We start from the raw sequence: 16,917 nt of genomic DNA on the forward strand, positions 1-16,917 counted from the left end.
ACATGGTAAAAAGATCCGTTAAGTACTTCGATAGAACTAGTTAATTCTCAAAATGCATTTAGAAGAACCATGGCTGAAGTGGCCAAGCATTGGAATGCACTTTCTACACAACTGCAGTGTTTTTTCACGTCTTCTTTCAAGGTGTTAAAATTCTACATTTTAGAAATATAAAACAAAATTCATTTAGAAATGCATTGTTGGTCTCAATCTTGATGTGTTTTTCTGGCAGTGATAAAAGCAAGAATCCTATCAGCCCATGACAAAGGAACCCATGCAGAAGTCGTTGTGAAAGTGAAGAAAGTCCTGAAATCTGGCAAAGTGAAAATTGCTCGGAGCAACAGAAGCATTTACCCAGAATCCTGGACAAACAGGGGATGTACATGTCCCATTCTCAATCCTGGTAAGGACAAAATGCTTACCCGGTACTCTCCTTCCCCTGTAAACACTGGTGACAATTCATTATGAATCATTATGGTCATCTGCTTTCTTCTACTCATTGACTGAAGGTTTGTGGTTTTGTTTTGTTTTGTTTCTTAACTAGGTACTGATTATCTTATAGCAGGCCAGGAGGACTCTAGGACCAGCAAACTCCTTGTGAACATGAACAGCCTGGTGAAACCCTGGAAAGCATATTTGGGAAAACAAGTATCAGATATTCTTCGAACTGGGTGCAAATAATTTCTGTTTCAGAAGTTACAGTGCTGAACTTTGCCTTTTAGTAACACTGCAGTGAAAGGTGTAGTTAGTTCATGAGTTTCTACTCAACATGCTCCTAGCTGAAGTGATGAAAGCAGACTCAACATCCTTTCTCCTTTCACATGCTTAGACAGGAAACTTGGGACATGACTACTTTTTTCAAAACATGCACAAGCCTTATCAGACAAAATTAACTAGTGCATCATATGTAGGTTACAAGTCAGTTCTTAATTTGAGCCTGGTTCCACACACCCAGAGAATCATTTTACAAGACAAAACTAAAGATATGGATTGTTTCCATACCTCAGGTCAGAGCCTGATATTAATATGTGTAAGCTGCTTACATAATGCATTCATTACTTGGGTGTAGTTTTCTTTAAGTGACCACTAACAGGCAACAATTTCTTTCAGCTTTACAGGAGGCGTAACACTAAACGAGCATGTCAAATAATACTTGTTAAATCAATCTCAGCTCTTTTAAATATCAGACTGCAAATATGCCAAAATGTAACAGGTTGCTTTCTAGAAGGCAATATTATCCCATTGCTGAGCAGAAGCAGAGTAATATGCAAGACTTATCTTGGGACAAGGTCCTTTATAGATGTACATCGCTATCATCAATGCTTAGCACTGAGGTCTGTTGCAGAAACCATCTTGGCTCAAATTCCAAATCCAACCCTTGCTCTCTAAGGTCATTTTGCCCTTTGCTTTTTGCCTTCAGTCTGCAACACCATGAACGTTTCACACCACTAAAGAGCCTTAATGCTAGGAAAGAGCCAAAACACCTGAGGAAACAGCAGCTGCTCTCATGTTCAGATTATAACACTACAAAAGCTACAAGGCAGGAGGAGGTAAATGGACTGGCTGGACTGTGTATAAGATCAGGTAGCTATAGTTCTGTGAGAGCAACCTGGCTATTTGAACTGTGCTCATGACCACTGGTATTTGATTGCACTTGGTGCTTTCGTTCTCTTGGTCTCACTACAGGTTAAGATACTGCAGTTAGGCTTCCTTCTCACTGTGTCTGAGGATAATTTTTCTCTCCACAGAAGTACAGGAGTGGTAACATCTGCACTTTAGGTAAAAACCAGTTCTGTTCTGCAAAAGCATTCTTTCTACATCAATTTTACCCTACCCTATAGTAATTAAGAGGTAGCTACTTAAATCATTCCCTAACACAATACTTTGAAGAAATTGTAGTTTAAGGCGTGCGTCCCGTTTAAGGAGTCATGATCAAATGAAGCTGGTTGGAGCACATTCCTGTTCAAGTAAAGCAGAAACTATAAGGAGTCAGTCTATTCTTCCAAGGGTTTACAGAGCAAAAGCATGAACACAGGCTACTATTTTGCATGTTTCTATTCCACGTCTAGAATTTTGTAAAGCTCTCAGGAAAGAGGAGATCTCTTCATTCAGCACTGACTGGCACATGGAGTATCTAGAAAAAACTAATACTAAGGCAGAATGATGGAAGTCCCAGTCTACAACTTAGGCCATCAGTCTGTTCTCTTTATCACTGGGAGTGAATCTGAAAACCCTGCTTCTTTCATTCTGCTTGTTGCCTTTTTCCTTTTAACTCCATAGTGGATGAACAGCAGAAAAATTCTCAGCTCATTTGGAAGTGGATAACGGGCAGATATTTACAAAATAACCCCTCCACTTTTTTCCCAACAGTATATAAACAGTGTTTCTTCCTCCCCCCTTTTCAGGAAGCTTCCCCACCTCTGTTGCCATCGGTTTCCCTCTTTCACTTCATTATTTATTTGTTGGTACCTAAAGCGGTATCCAACAATGTGGCATCTCCAAGCCATTTAATTAATGCAATAAAACACTTTTTAAACCAAAGAATTTGGCTTAATTTGAAATGTCAGCTTAAAGAAATTAAGAGCATAGCAACAGCTTTCTTTCCTGTCTCCAGAAAACATCTCACAAGAAAGAGAACTAGTCAATCTTTTTGAAGTATCAGTAAAAATAAAGATGTGCACATGAATTTAGTCTATTCTCAAAGGGCCTCTCAGAATAAATGAAAATTAAGTGTAGGTTTAGAACCAAGCCAAGGGACATGCTTTTCAACAGAGGCCATTTTACCTGCAGGGGATCTTATTTAATGATGATTATATTCCACTTTGGTTTATACTCAGTACTATATTAAAGCAAACTCTCACCTTCCACTTCTTTTTTGTGCCAGATTGGTGATTTTGTGGGGAGTGTAGACATCTGCATAGTTCCTTTCTGTGTATGAAAGTTGTTTTTTTCACGTGGTCATTTACAAGCACTTCCAGGTGCTGCTAATAGAAATACTATTTGGAAGAAGAATATTGATACCCTGGTGCATTCTCTTGGGGCCTATTAATATACAGTGATAAATGACTACTAAATGCAAAGACTGTTGTATGCAAACAAGATGGTAATGAATATATCACACATTTCAAATAGCTCAAAAGTAGCTGATATACACACACAATTTAGAGAAAAGTGTAAAGCAAACGGAGTGGGGGAACTCAAAAATATTCAGCTAATCTCTCTCTTTCTAATTTCCCATTCTTTTTCAATCTCTAATTTACTTGCTGGTACTATAGCTACTTCATTCCCTCCATTAGTTAGAAACATTGCACATTTTGTTCCAGCTTCTAGCTCTTGTTTAATGGTTTTGCTCTACAGAGTAGCAGGTATTTTGTATGTGGAATTTAATTTGAAAGTGAAAAATGAAAGCACATTGGCGTGAGTCAACACTGCAGGTTGACTTTCTATTGGTATCAATGTTCTGCTAATCAGATATGTCTGATTTCAGAGAGGACAAAAATAAAAGAATAAAGTTCCAACTTGCACAGAGCTACCATGTGCAATCTCTTTGTTCTGCAGTGCTAAATCCAGGTAGCCTGTCTGGAAAGAAGCATCTAAATAGAAATGAGCGACACAGAACAAAATTAGAACACCTACTGATTAAAGAAGAGATGAAAAAACTTTATTCCTTTCTAAAGTTTGATGGTGATCAATTTAAGCTATTTTCTTGTGTATGGGTCACTGAAATGAAGATGAGCATGAAACAGTGCAAGCTGAAAACTATCTTTCTAGTATAAGTTGTTACATATTCCTCAGATGAAGCAAAGTCATACGTAGTAAATGATAAGAATGCTCATAGAAGGTATGGTATTCCTGTGGGGAAAAAAAATGGTTTTGTGGGCCTGTGTACAACATCACATACCACTGATCCTCCCTGTGACTGTGTGTTTTAGGTAGCACTGTAATACAAAGAATACTAACATGGAAAAAAGGTGCATTTATCCAACACAGAAGCAGCTGGACAGCTTCTTTTAGGACATTTAAAATGGGACCTGTCTTTAAAATGGCCACATGAACAACCCTACAGCACCCAAATAGACAACATGTCTCACAAGCAGTAGCAACCACATACCAAACAGCAGCAATGATGCATTACATGAAAGTCCTGCACAAGGTTGAAATAAAAGCCTTCACCCACTCACAACAAAAGAAATCCAGAAAGCTGTGGAATATTTATAGTAGGGCAGGTGACAGTTTGAAGCAAAAGCACATATAACTTTTCACAGATAGCAAACCCAGGACAGCTGGAGGTCAAAGTTGCTCTTTGTAACAGCCATTCAGTATGTGTATCCATGAAAACATTCTGGCAAGGTGGACTCTAAAGCATCAAGAGAGTTCATTAAACAGCCGTTGAGTGCTGAGCCCTAACTCCAGTGTACCAACACGCTGCTGTGAATGCTCCTCCAGCTTCTGCCACTGGCAAGCAGCTAAGAAGGAAAAAGCACCTACGCACAACCTTTGTGCACTGCTCTTCTGAGAGTGGCTCACTGTTATAGAGTAAGTTTTCTCTGTAGCATTTACCATGTCTCAATTTTTTGATGCTGCTTGATGTAAGCTTTCTTTGAATTGACATAATTCACATGATGTGCTCCTTTGAGTTCCCCAGACCTGCAAACGTTAGTTTGTTATTTGTCATGTGTTGTAGCACTTTTTTTTTGTACTTAAAACTTCAATTAAAAATACTCAAGACACTTATATTGATGTAAGGTTTGGGATCTGTTTTTAAACTTTTAAACCATGCAATCCTCAAACCACATGCACATTGATTGTTTTGAAGTTAATAACCCACAAACATTCCAAACATCAGGTTCTTGCATCAACAATGTTACCACAGAGTCAGACAAATGGAGAAAGGCATTTAGCTTATTACACAGCAACAACACGTCATTTTTCTACTGAGTAACTTACCAAAAAAGGTACATTTGTTGTAAGAACATTTACAGATTAGAAACACAAACCAAGTACAGTTGATTTATATAAAGGGCATGTTAATTCAGTAAATGACCAAAACCCAGTCCTGCAAAGACTTACAGGTAGGTACTCGCAGGTGCTTAATTCTCTCAAGAAATATACACATGAAGTTTTAAATCAAACAAGATGTAAAAAAATTACTGAACAGGTCCTAAAACTGCACCTTTACAGTCGATTTGTGGGAGGCAAGGCACAAAAACAGAAATGCATGACGGGTAAGTGGAAGAAGCCCTAGCTATAAAATGCTCAGAACAGAGGTAGACAGGAGTCTGCTCCTGTCAGTCTCCACGTGTAAAATCAAGGCAGCGCACTACCCAGACTTACCCTGACTACTCTACTTTATAGTTGCACCTACTGATCAGGGGCCCACCCAAATTACCTACCTTGACATTTTAAAATAACTTCACACTGATCTATGAACCATATTAGGCACTATCTTGTATTAGTGGGAAAGGATTATAATGTTGCTGTTAGAATCATTGCTGCACTTTTCCACTCTTCCTCTATTGGGGGGGTTTTCAAGTTCTCAGCATCACTAGTGAAACATCAGCTCCAAAGGGGTTAAAAGCAGTTGAAAAACAACTGCAGACAGGCTAGTGCTGTTCAACAAAATGAAGTCACGTCCAATGAATAAAGCTGATTAAGAATAAATGGCAAAGTGCTGCTAGCTTCTCTACACTGTCCCACATTAACACTGCTAGAATTGTAATGAGAAATAAAATAAGAGTCCAAGAAGCATATAAAATCCTTTTTTTTTTCCTCCCTAGGAATAAGAAAGTAGCTTCTACCTATTTAGGTACCAACTTTCCTCAAAGAGATTCATTGACAGGAGATCAGATAAGTGCCTCAGATGAACAGGAGACATCGCTGTGAGGTTTAACAAGGACGCTCTCAGTAAGAACTGCACAGGATATAGATCTTGTTTCCAACGGAGCCTTGCCAGATCCCCAGATCTAATGATCCTTAGAATAAACTGAAAGATAAACATCTCCCTCTAGACACTGTTGGCTATATCATTCCTGTTGCAGGGAAGAAGGAAAGGGGGGAAAAAAAAGGTCATTTTCACACCCGAAGCAAGGTTGGATCGCTAAGAAAATGTTACTAAACACAAGTTAGTCAGGTCTTTGAAAGGTAGGCTGTACTGCAGAGAAAAGCAGCAAAAAAAAATAACCCTAGTAACTCTCATTTTAAACACTTTTCAGTAGTTAACTATGCTTTAGAATCTATTTTATGTTAAAGCAATCATCTATAAGAGACAATTTTATAGCCAGTCTTTATCCACATCAGGAGACGTGACACATGCTCCTCCGAGTCAAGTTTAAGATGATTGCAGCAAGAACCCCATCCTAACAAGCAAGTTATCATGAGTTATTTCTTAATGTGTGGCTGTATCACGCAGGGGTTCCAGCCAGCTGGGAACAGTCCTCCCAGCCTGCTTCACCCCTGTATTAACTCCAGGATTACAAGGGTGTGCAACAATTCAAGAACAATTATTTAAACTGGAAAACTGAAGGACTACATAGTAATATTGTAGAGGGCAGTACTTCAGGAGCAATGATAAGTCTGTATGGCAAATACAGTGAAAACCAACTCTTTTTATTCTAAAAACCAACTGGATAAAATCCAACAAGGGTTATACCTGCATGGAGTTGTTCAGGCAAACTAATTTGCATTAAAAACATATGAAGTGCTTCATGCCTTGTTAACAGTTCCTTTTAGCTAAACTGTAATAAAACAGACTCAGCATGTCATTTTTTATAGGAGAAAGATCAACTAAAAGGCATAGAATTAAATAAAGAGCAATTATTTCATAATGAAGCATTCCTTCTCCCCATCAATGACTACTTTGACTTCACATACAAAAGCACCTGATACACCATGCATAAAATGATTACAAAATGAATCCATGCAAGCAATTTCATATTTGAATCTACTACTCATCCCCAAGAATCAGCAGCTCACTGAAGGCAGACAAAGAACCAAGGCATTATTTATGCAGAAAATAAGAAATACACTAGAGCAAGGCAATGATACGCAGCTCTAAGTTTTAGGTCTAAGCTCTAAGACCCTCAAGTCTAAGTTTTGTATCCAGACAATAAAAATGCAACTGCTTATTATCTGCATATTTCACAAGGTTGCCACATATTGCCAGGGATCATTTTATCATCTTTATTACATACGAAAATAACCACTGATTGATTTTACATTTAAAATGGGAGCATGCAACTATAAGAGGAAAATAATGTAAGCAAAGTAACACTGGGAAACATAATAGAAACAAGGAGTTACATTATCTAGACACAGAAAACTGCATTAGTTTACACAGGAGAAAAAACAGACATTCCAGGCAAATTTTTCCCCATTCATCTAGTTAAGAACAAGCTTACTACTAGAGATAGAAAAGAAATTTCCATGTAAATCATGTAATACTTTTGAGGGACATATAATGGTCAAGAAAACTCAACCCTAAAATTGCATCACCAAAACCAGGTGCAGACTGCACAAAGAATATCTTTTTTACTTTCATGGGTCCAAGGAAGTGGCAATATTTATTTACTGCTTCTCTACGTTCTAACTTGTAATCTTTCATTCAAATGCAAGTTATCATGAACTCAAAATCCAGGAGGAAGTCAGACTGCATTTTACTTCCCTTAATGCAGCTAAACACAAGTTCCATGGCACATAATATACTCTAAGAACTAAACCAGCAAAACAGAAGGGACTGGACTCTGTCTCAACATACAGACCTAACTCCTTGTCAAGATCTTTACTAATATTATAAAGTTTTAATGGTAAAAAAGAAAAATCTGAGTCAAAAATGGAACAGGTTGGCACTCACAGCAAGAGCAGAAGTAAGAGGGAAGGCAAAAACAGTGAGAATGAGATGCTTGATTTAAAAAAAAACTTTTTTACTCCAAATTACAACACTTCCATTTTTATGGGATTATCCGGAACACAAATGCAGCGAGGTGATGACGGTTAAACTAGGTTTGAGTTTGACAAGGATAGGAGGAGAAGGAAGTGCTGATTTCCACAAAGACCTCTTTAGGATTAGAACTATGATTTCCTTTCTCAAAACACCTCAAACACATTGCAGTGTTTTTTACAGTTTCTGATGTGACGCCCTTACACACATTCCATATCTGTAATGGACCTATCACACGTTACTAAACCACAACTGAGTGAGAAAGAAGCAACCCCATTCTAAACACATCTTCAAATACATTGGATCATATGCTGCAAGATCCCTGTCAGTATTAGGTTCAGGTCCCTGCCTACTGCAGGACCAGGATTCTTGCATTTTGTTTTGCACACAAATGCTATAAATACTGTTACAAAGGATAAATCCAAAAACTGTAGAGCATTGAGGCAATGTGGGAAAGTACAGCAGAAAAAAACCTAGGAGGCAAACTGTTGTTAGAACAGAGCACCCCTTCACAGACAGCTCTTGCTTCTTCCCAAGTAACGCATTGGATTTCCAATTCAACAACCAAAAGCTTGGCTGCAGGTGATTTTTTTTTCCTGTATTTGGTGCCCAGTGTTTATCTGATTGCCTAAGATTTCATTTTCATGGTCCAACTGCCGAAGTGCCAAGGTTTATCACTGCTGGTTTCGTGCCCGTTTACTCAGGTTAACTTGGCATTTGTCTGCCTATGCCTGAAAGAAGCACACTGAGAAGCTCTGTCATGCTTTGTTCCTTTTAAAAGAAAGGAGATGCTAAGAGGACCTGCTCTCCCTGCCCTCAGAAGTGAGTAGCTGTCAGCTGCTTAATTGCCCACAATTTTTTTTGAGGATCCAACAGCTGAAACACACTGTGAAATTTAACAGAAATTCCCTTCAAACACTCAGAAGCATCATCACTAACACAGAAATAACTTGGGCAAACACCAAGATTCCAAAATGTTCTCCAGAAGCAATATTGCTGAGCACCCCAAACTGCTGCCCACAGAGACAGGCAAGTGTTTAAACATTACCAGACTTACTGGGCTACACTACAACTTTTTATGGTTGGGTCAAATTAATCAACACATAAGGAGAGGAAAAAAACCCAAACAACCCTGCAGTGAACAGTTACTGAAGCCACAGGTACTATTTGTTATGTAACACAATTCTCACAGCCTACACTTTGCTAGGAAGGAAGAACTATGTAGTATTCCCTTATCCACATGTATTAAACTTCAGTGAGTTACTATTAAATTATTTGCACCTCTGAAGAAGTTTTCAAATATTTTAACAGCTGTTCAGGTCCTCTGTAGTGCTGGTTCATGGTCTAGTCTGCTACAGCTACTAAAAATGCATTACATTTTTTATGTATCCCTGTTTGGAGCTGGGGAGGAAAGAATGGGACAAGAATAAAAATCTGACAAGCTGAAGCTGCTCATTTTCACAACCCACAAATCATTCAAAGTCTGCTTACAACACAGAAGAGTATCTCAAATCCAAGCAGTGTTAAGAAACAAACCACACAGGAAAGACACAGGAGCTTTCAATGAAGGTAAAAATTGTTTTCTTTTTAATATGCACTTAAGTCACAGTATCTGTTTTGAGATTACACCAGGTAACACTTTCATTGTATTCTCAAAGTATTTTCCAAGAGCCTGTCTATATACTGAAGAAGCAGGTACTAACTAAAGGTACACAAAACCTGTGTTTTCAGAGCAAAAATATAGAGTGACCAACATTCTTTCCATCCATCTTTATCAATAGTTGCACAACACACTGTTTTTAAAAATGTAAAAGCTATCACAGTAAGCAAATGAAACTAAAGGAGATAAGCATTTCAACATCCTTCTGGCAGTTGTTACCTAATTTCAGTAGTGAAATTAAACCATAATCTAATAAGACCATTCGAAATGATTTTACAAACTCTGAATTTAAGGCCATTTTCAATGTCCCACATTACTCTGGGGAAAAAAAAAAATCTTTAAGAAAAAAAATCATTTAATGCAGCTTGTAATAATAGAACAGAACACATTAAAAAAGAGCAGCTATTGATCAGAACATACTGAAATGAAGACAGACCCCGTGTGCTAGTGGAATTTTAGTTGAAAGCTATACATTTAAACACACTATTCAAGTCAAAACCCAAGGTGAACTTGAGGGTAAAAACCCCAGCTGTTAAAGCATTAACTGTGTCTGATAGCAGATTACACAGTACCTACACATTTTTATTTTTTTGTTTTTGCAGTATTTATTTGCAAAGCTGTAGCACTGAGATTTCTCTTTCCACAATAAATTATTTACTATGATACAGTGTATAGAACAGTGGTGAAACATTTGTTGACGACTTAGAAGACAGACATACTGCAAAAGTCCACATCTCTGAAAACAAGAAATGGAGACAACAGCCTCCTTGCATCTTCATTAACTAGATCCCTTCTCCTCTTTGGCAGCAGAACCCTCCATAGGAGTAGCTTCCAAATCTTGGCTTAGCTTCTCTTTTTCTTCATTTTCATCCTCTTGAGGGTAAAGATCTGGGTACTTCTGCATGCATTACTGCATGGCACGGCATTGGTCCACACAGTCTGATCCTTTTATTTCTTCCGTGCTATAGTGGAAACAGGAGAAGGCTGACTTGAACTGTTCCCCACAGGGACCACTAGCCATTCCACCCAGACATGGGCAATTCCAATTGATATCTCCATTGGGCAATATCAATCCTGAACAAACAAGAGAGAAGAAAAGTTAAGTGCTCCTTCCAACAACTGGTTTCATGTGGGGAAAGCTGCCAGGCTGCAGGTGTAAGCAGAAGTGCTGACAATGCCATGTTAGCTCTGTAGCTTCAGGGGTGGCCAAACACCTTTCACTTCCTGGCCACTCTGTTTCTACCTCTGATCTGTATCAACTTTTACTAGGCACAAGTGAGATTAGTTCCATATCCATACCCAAATTAAGTCTTCCTCCCTGGACTGCAGACCACTGAGAATATTCTAAGGAAACTGCAAAACAGGTCAAGCCAATCCACGTGCCAGACTCTGTTAGGTGAACAAGCAAGCCTTGAAATCACAGCATACAAGTCAATAATTTCATTTCAGTATTAAGAGCAAAATTCTTTTAAATCAAGAGGGATGAATGCATTTTTCTTCTTGTTTTAGATGAACTCTGAAATACTAACCCACAGCTTTCCCCCTTAAAATTTGAACTGGAAAACCAGAATTCCAAAACCAAAAGTCAGTTTATTTTAAGGCACTGATTAAGTCATGTGCCACAGAACACAAGGAATAGTGAGAGCATGTCAGCCTGTCTGGTTCCAGAAACCAAATTGTGCTTTAGATCACAACTGACTGAGGTCTCATTTTAGACTCTAAACTGAAACAGCTGTAAATTTCTGGAACAGTTAAAGTCATCACACAAGCAAGGTAAGATTTAAATAGGAGTATGTTCTTCAAGACATCAATTTATTTGCACAATGAAGTTCAAGCAGCAAGTCAGAGAACTTATTTCCTCTGTAAGTTTCATAAATCCTTTTAAACAGGAATAGAAATGTAATACAATGGACTTGGTCACGTGGACTTCCAAAGTGTCTAATATACTGCTCTAAAGCAATACATCTACATTCCTTCTCTCTGCTCTGCATTAATATACATGTAGTTATGTTCATCTATGAAGAACAAGAGAAGTACTGTGCTGTGATCCAGTCTGGCTTCTTCTGCACTTCCAGTTTGCTCTCCTCCTTTCTAGAAGCATTCCCTAACTTCATCTCCAGTTTGACTTTCTGCAGAAGCTAACATCATGTGCATAAACCTGAAGTTTAAGTACTTTCCCTTCAGAAGCAGGTATGAAAATACTGTCAGAAAATACAAGTTGCATTAATTCTAATCCAAACATGAAATTGTATTTAGGGCCTGATGTAACTTGAAGGTACTTAAAATAGTCCCACAGAATTCAGTAGGTCTACTTATTTTCTTTGTCCTGTGGGATCATGAAGTTCCAGAGGCATACTTCACTCTCACTAACAGCTCCTCAGACACTGGGCCACAGTATCATGAATCTTATGTACTGGAGGCAAAAGCAGCTCAGTCACATTTATTGCTTTATTAAAAGAAAAGAAAGGAAAATGTTATTCTGATTTGCAGCTCATCAACACTGTGCTCTAACTCAGCCAACGCAGTTAGCAGAGATCACAGTATCAGGCAAATCCCTGGGTTGAACAGTCTCCTTTTCATTACAGAACATAACAGCTTGCCACTATAGTAATAGTCATTCTTCGCAGATCATGCTTTATTTGGCAAGATAGTTTTGTAACATATCTATAATCATCACTGTACTGAGAAGATATAGTACAGTGCATCATGGCATCTCCAGCTGCCTGGAGGCAAAGCAGAACTTCTGAGGCAGGGAAATGAATGGCTGGTGCCAGATTCCTTATTGCCAAGGATGGTATAAAGCAGAGATGTTGACCATACAGTGTAGAAGAAATCCAGCTTGCTTCATAAACTAGATTTTGAAGTCCTATATTCCTCCTCACTATCATCAACCATTTTAAACAGTCACTTTTGCCAATATTTCAAAAAGAAAAGTTTTGAAATGTTTGTGAAGACAGCAAAGCAACAAAATTACTTGTAATTACCTTAAAATAAATTGTTCCTCTTAGGACAAGAACTGCCTTGTAAGCATGCAAACTTTAACAACACAAGTTATTCCATGAACAATACATTCCTGTATATCACATGAGCACTGACAGGCACCGATTTGATCACTGAAATAGCATTAGGTTCAGTTCTAATATGCATAGAAACCATGGTCTAAAAAAAACCCCAAAAACAAATAAGGCAAGCATTTCCTCACTGATAATTACAGCAGAATGCACACTTCAATGAGTCAGGGGATCAGCTAGCTTAGAACACAATTAAAACGGAAACAGATGTCACCCATCACTCTCCCTGAATCGCAAGTCTGCAATAGACAGGATTACTAATTTTAATAAAAACTGAATTAAAATGTCTTTCAAATGTAGCCTGAACCACAGCGATCCAGGGACTCATTATCTACTTGAGCCTGTGCTTGGGGGAGAAAAACCAACCCTGTTTACATCACTGTAGATCAAGGCTTGTGTTAGCAATTAACTGACGACATCACACAACCCCATCTCTCTTAGCTCCTGGGATCCATTAATATCAAGGATGAAGGCAGGCACATCTGCATTTATGTCAACACTTTTCTTTGCACTTGGCCTAATGGAGTCCTAAGTTCCACTGTTGTTCTGAGAAGTTTTTTCCCTGTTATACAACAAACACTCCAATAACAAGTTTATCTGCCTATGATTCATAGTGTAAGGTGACACACATAGGAAGCAGGACTGAAAGGGACATCAGTCATACAACCAGGCCTGTAAATCTCATTGTTCACCAAGTTCTTTCTTGAAAGGACCAGGGGGTTAGTTTCAGCAGTCCTCTGTGGAAACCATTTCAAAATCGTCTCTAAAATGACAGTAGCAAGTCTGGAAAAGCAGAAAAGAGAGGACAGCAACAACCTGTGTTTGAGATGCAATTCTAGAAGCAGTTTTAGCCAACTCTCCTATCACAGATGTAATGCTAATAAAAATTATCCTTCATGCATAAAACTCATCAATGCCTTCTTCATACAAGGATAAGACAATAAGAAATTATTCTGATGGAAGCAAAGATCTCAATGAAAACTGGAGATCTTTCACATTTAAATTCTTCCATCTGCAACACGTAAGACCAGAAAGAAACTTTACAGTGAGAATGCTATTTCAAAAACACTGCAAATGAATTCCATTTGTTTCCATCAGCCACAGCTGTTAAAAGGCACATATGGTGAACTTTGAGATATACTGCAATATAAAATGCTACCTTGAACCTACCCTGGGTTTGTCTGCCTTCCCATCCACACGGCTTCATTTCTTTCAACGTTTTTTGATTTAAAGTGAGCCGTTAACATTTTGCCTTCCAAAAATCTCATAACCCATAGAACAACAAATAAATCTCATAAGTGACAGAAATAAAAAAAGAATACTATACAACTTTATTTTCTCCCAAAGGAAGCAGAGCACAGGTTTTCCTGAGTGGCTGACTGACTAAAGCAGACTCCTCAAAGAGCAGTGTTTGTTAATGCCTGAAGCAAAACAAGAACTATACAAAACTAGCAAATTACATGTTTATCTTAAATATGAAAACAGCCCCTGAAAAAAACAAACAAAACCTCAAATAAAAGTTTCATCTCTGTTAGAAAGCAATACAGATTATGGCATATCTATTCAATAAATCTAGTCTTTCTCAGATGCAATTATTCCATCCATAGCACAGCAGAAAAGATTAAGAGTCATTCCAGTTAATTATGCCACAGAAGCTGAACCCTAGAAATGGAGTCTTCTATTCCAAGTAGAAGCTAAATGAGAAAAGCCTGCATGTTGCTTTATGTACAGCAAAGCCCATTCCAACTTCTTTTAAATAAAAACCACATGAGCCAGAGCTTCTGCACTTCAACATATTCCAAAACATTTTGTCCATATGTCTGTCTTGCCCACAGGTTTCACTCCCATTAGATGCAGCTACATTCTGTGATATGTCAGTTGGTTCTCTGGTTTGATCTGACACACTGTAGCCTGAGATCATTCAAGTGAGAAGTTTCCAGAGAATCCTTAAAACACCGCAGTAATCGTCTAGGAAGCAAGTGATCTAACATGCTGTAAATACAGGATTGGTAGAAAAAAACCCCAGCACCTCTTCCCCTCCTCCATGGCCTTTCCATAGCCAGCAAAATACACATCAATGAATCTGGCATTTAAGTAAGGAGCAAGTGGCTCTTTTGATTGTGGCTACTTTATTACCCAAATATATTGCTCAAGACTATATTCTTGTGGTATACATATGATCAGAAAAGGATTAATTTTGGGTGGGAGGGTGAAGCACAACACAGAAGGAAGAGAACCCCCTCTTTAGTGGTACTAAGAGAATTGCATACTTACAGGAGCAAATACTCTTAAGAATGAACTCTGCTCAGCTAAGGGTTAAGTAGCATACATGAATTATCTGTAGGTTCCATCTCCCAGCCTGGTCACAGCAATAATGGATAGAGATGCCCCACAGAATTTACTGCCTGAAGAGGTCTCTGTTTGAAATCTTTAGGGACCAAAGCACCATTCCCATGGTGAAGATGGTAAATCCCAAAGTATAAGATTGTTTCCACCAAACAGGCAGTTTGGATACTGGGTCTTAGACAGCGAAACAACCGACCTGAAAATATGAACTAGAAGAATTCCTGACAAGATACTAAACCTGCAGTTTTTGAACACCTTTCTGAAACAGAAATGCTCTTATTGTTCTCAGTTGGGTCATTATAAAACTGAGTGAACTTATCAATGCTGATAAGCAAAAATTTAAATGTATCCACTGACTACATACAGTTGTAACAAAGCCAAGACAGGCAACTAAATGCAAGATCATTTCAACACAAATCTACGTATGAAAAAATTTAATCTCATAGGAAGATAAACTACATAAGGTATCAGATAACGAAGCCACCCTGCGTGCTGCAGCTGCTAAACCGTGCTTCAATACTGCACTGCCCTCTAAAGGTCACAGAGAAACTTGCATAACTTTCACTTTCTAACAAAATTTCAGAGTGAAGACTTTACTTCAAGCTCAGCTGAAAGCCATGAGATCACTTCACGACAAGTGAAAAGGCTGAAAGACTTGTAAGCATAAAGACAATCAAAAAAAAAAAACGTAACCCAAATTCACAGATGCTCATAAAAAAATTATGAGGGTAAAATTTATTTAATCATAATAGATTATTCCATTTATCCACTAGAAACAACCTAAAATAGGCTCCGTGCAACTGGAATATTAAAAGTCTTGATCTCAGAAATATTCTTGTCTTTTAGATCTGCATTTGCAGGTCAGAACTACTTCATATCAGTAATAGTATTGTAATCTCCACTTCATTTGATTTTCAACTACAACAATCTTACCTTGAAAAGATGTAAGTTATCTGAATTTACCTATCATGCTCCATTTAAGCTACTACTAGTCAGTGATAATATTGCTGCTCGTGTAATACAGGATTAGATAAAATTTATATTAAATCACATATTCAGAGACCACCAAATTCGGCAATTTCAACTGCACAGATGAAGGTGAGAAATTTACATCAATGTCAGTGGTACCTAACTCACTTCAGCTTCTCTGAAAATTGTACTTTGTCATTTAAAACAGTGAAAAAAACCCCATAATTTTAACTGGTTAAGCTCTAATTTTGTTCATAAAAGTTAAAAGCAAAAAGATGGAAAAGTTTTTTGTGTATATCTCTGGCTACTAACCAAAACTACAGGCCATCAACTGACATATATCAGCAGGTCTTTGGAAAGATCATTAAAAGTGTTGAGGAAAAAAAGGAAAGCATGTCACTTGTGATGTCCTAATCTGGAAGTTAAAACTGGTAAGATTTTGGCTGTTTATCTGCTGAATAACCAGCTGCCCTCAAGTTTTTTAAAACGAAGGAACAACTTGTTCCTACTTTATACAAGGTTTATTTTCAGTTGTTCTTGTTTTTTGAGATTGTTAGAATACAACATAAGTGATGTAACACTCCTTACTTCCATTCTTCTGCTTACTACTGACCTTGTTCTTCATAAGGGTCATCTGGGTCATCTGCAACCAGCTCAGCACTGCTTGGTGTCTCATGGTCCTCCTTGGTCGCAAATATAATTCTGTCTTTTCCTACCATGCAAGACACAACAAGCAGAAGTTCAGGGAAAGCTGTGACAGGAGGAGTCATTTACCAAGCTGCTGAACAGTGCAAAGTAATGAGACACTCAGCATGAGACATTAACGTTAAATGCAACAGAATTCATTCACTATTATCAATCACCCTCAATTAGAGCAGTGATGGTTCAGAGGAATGCATACACAACTGATATTCTCTTCTTCTGAAGTTCCATTTTTC

General features: G+C 38.0%; 2 protein-coding genes across 2 annotated transcripts in view; one reads left to right on the forward strand and one right to left on the reverse strand.

Annotated features, from left to right (window-relative positions):
- The window catches only part of NTN4 (netrin 4), a 45,667-nt gene extending 44,989 nt beyond the window's left edge, over window positions 1–678 (forward strand). The window contains exons 9-10 of the mRNA XM_008945266.1: window positions 230–400; window positions 542–678. Of these exons, the coding sequence (XP_008943514.1) occupies window positions 230–400; window positions 542–678 (308 nt within the window). The remainder of the gene's footprint in view (window positions 1–229; window positions 401–541) is intronic.
- Window positions 679–10,371: 9,693 nt separating this feature from the next.
- CHCHD4 (coiled-coil-helix-coiled-coil-helix domain containing 4) lies at window positions 10,372–16,691 on the reverse strand (the record flags this gene model as incomplete). The annotated part of the gene is given in 2 exon segments (XM_008945267.1): window positions 10,372–10,667; window positions 16,593–16,691. Coding segments are annotated over 2 exon segments (395 nt in total), but the record flags the coding sequence as incomplete, so codon positions are not given.
- Window positions 16,692–16,917: the final 226 nt, after the last annotated feature.

This window comes from Merops nubicus, unplaced genomic scaffold (genome assembly GCF_000691845.1).
Source record: "Merops nubicus isolate BGI_N331 unplaced genomic scaffold, ASM69184v1 scaffold23098, whole genome shotgun sequence".
Lineage (NCBI taxonomy): Eukaryota > Metazoa > Chordata > Aves > Coraciiformes > Meropidae > Merops > Merops nubicus.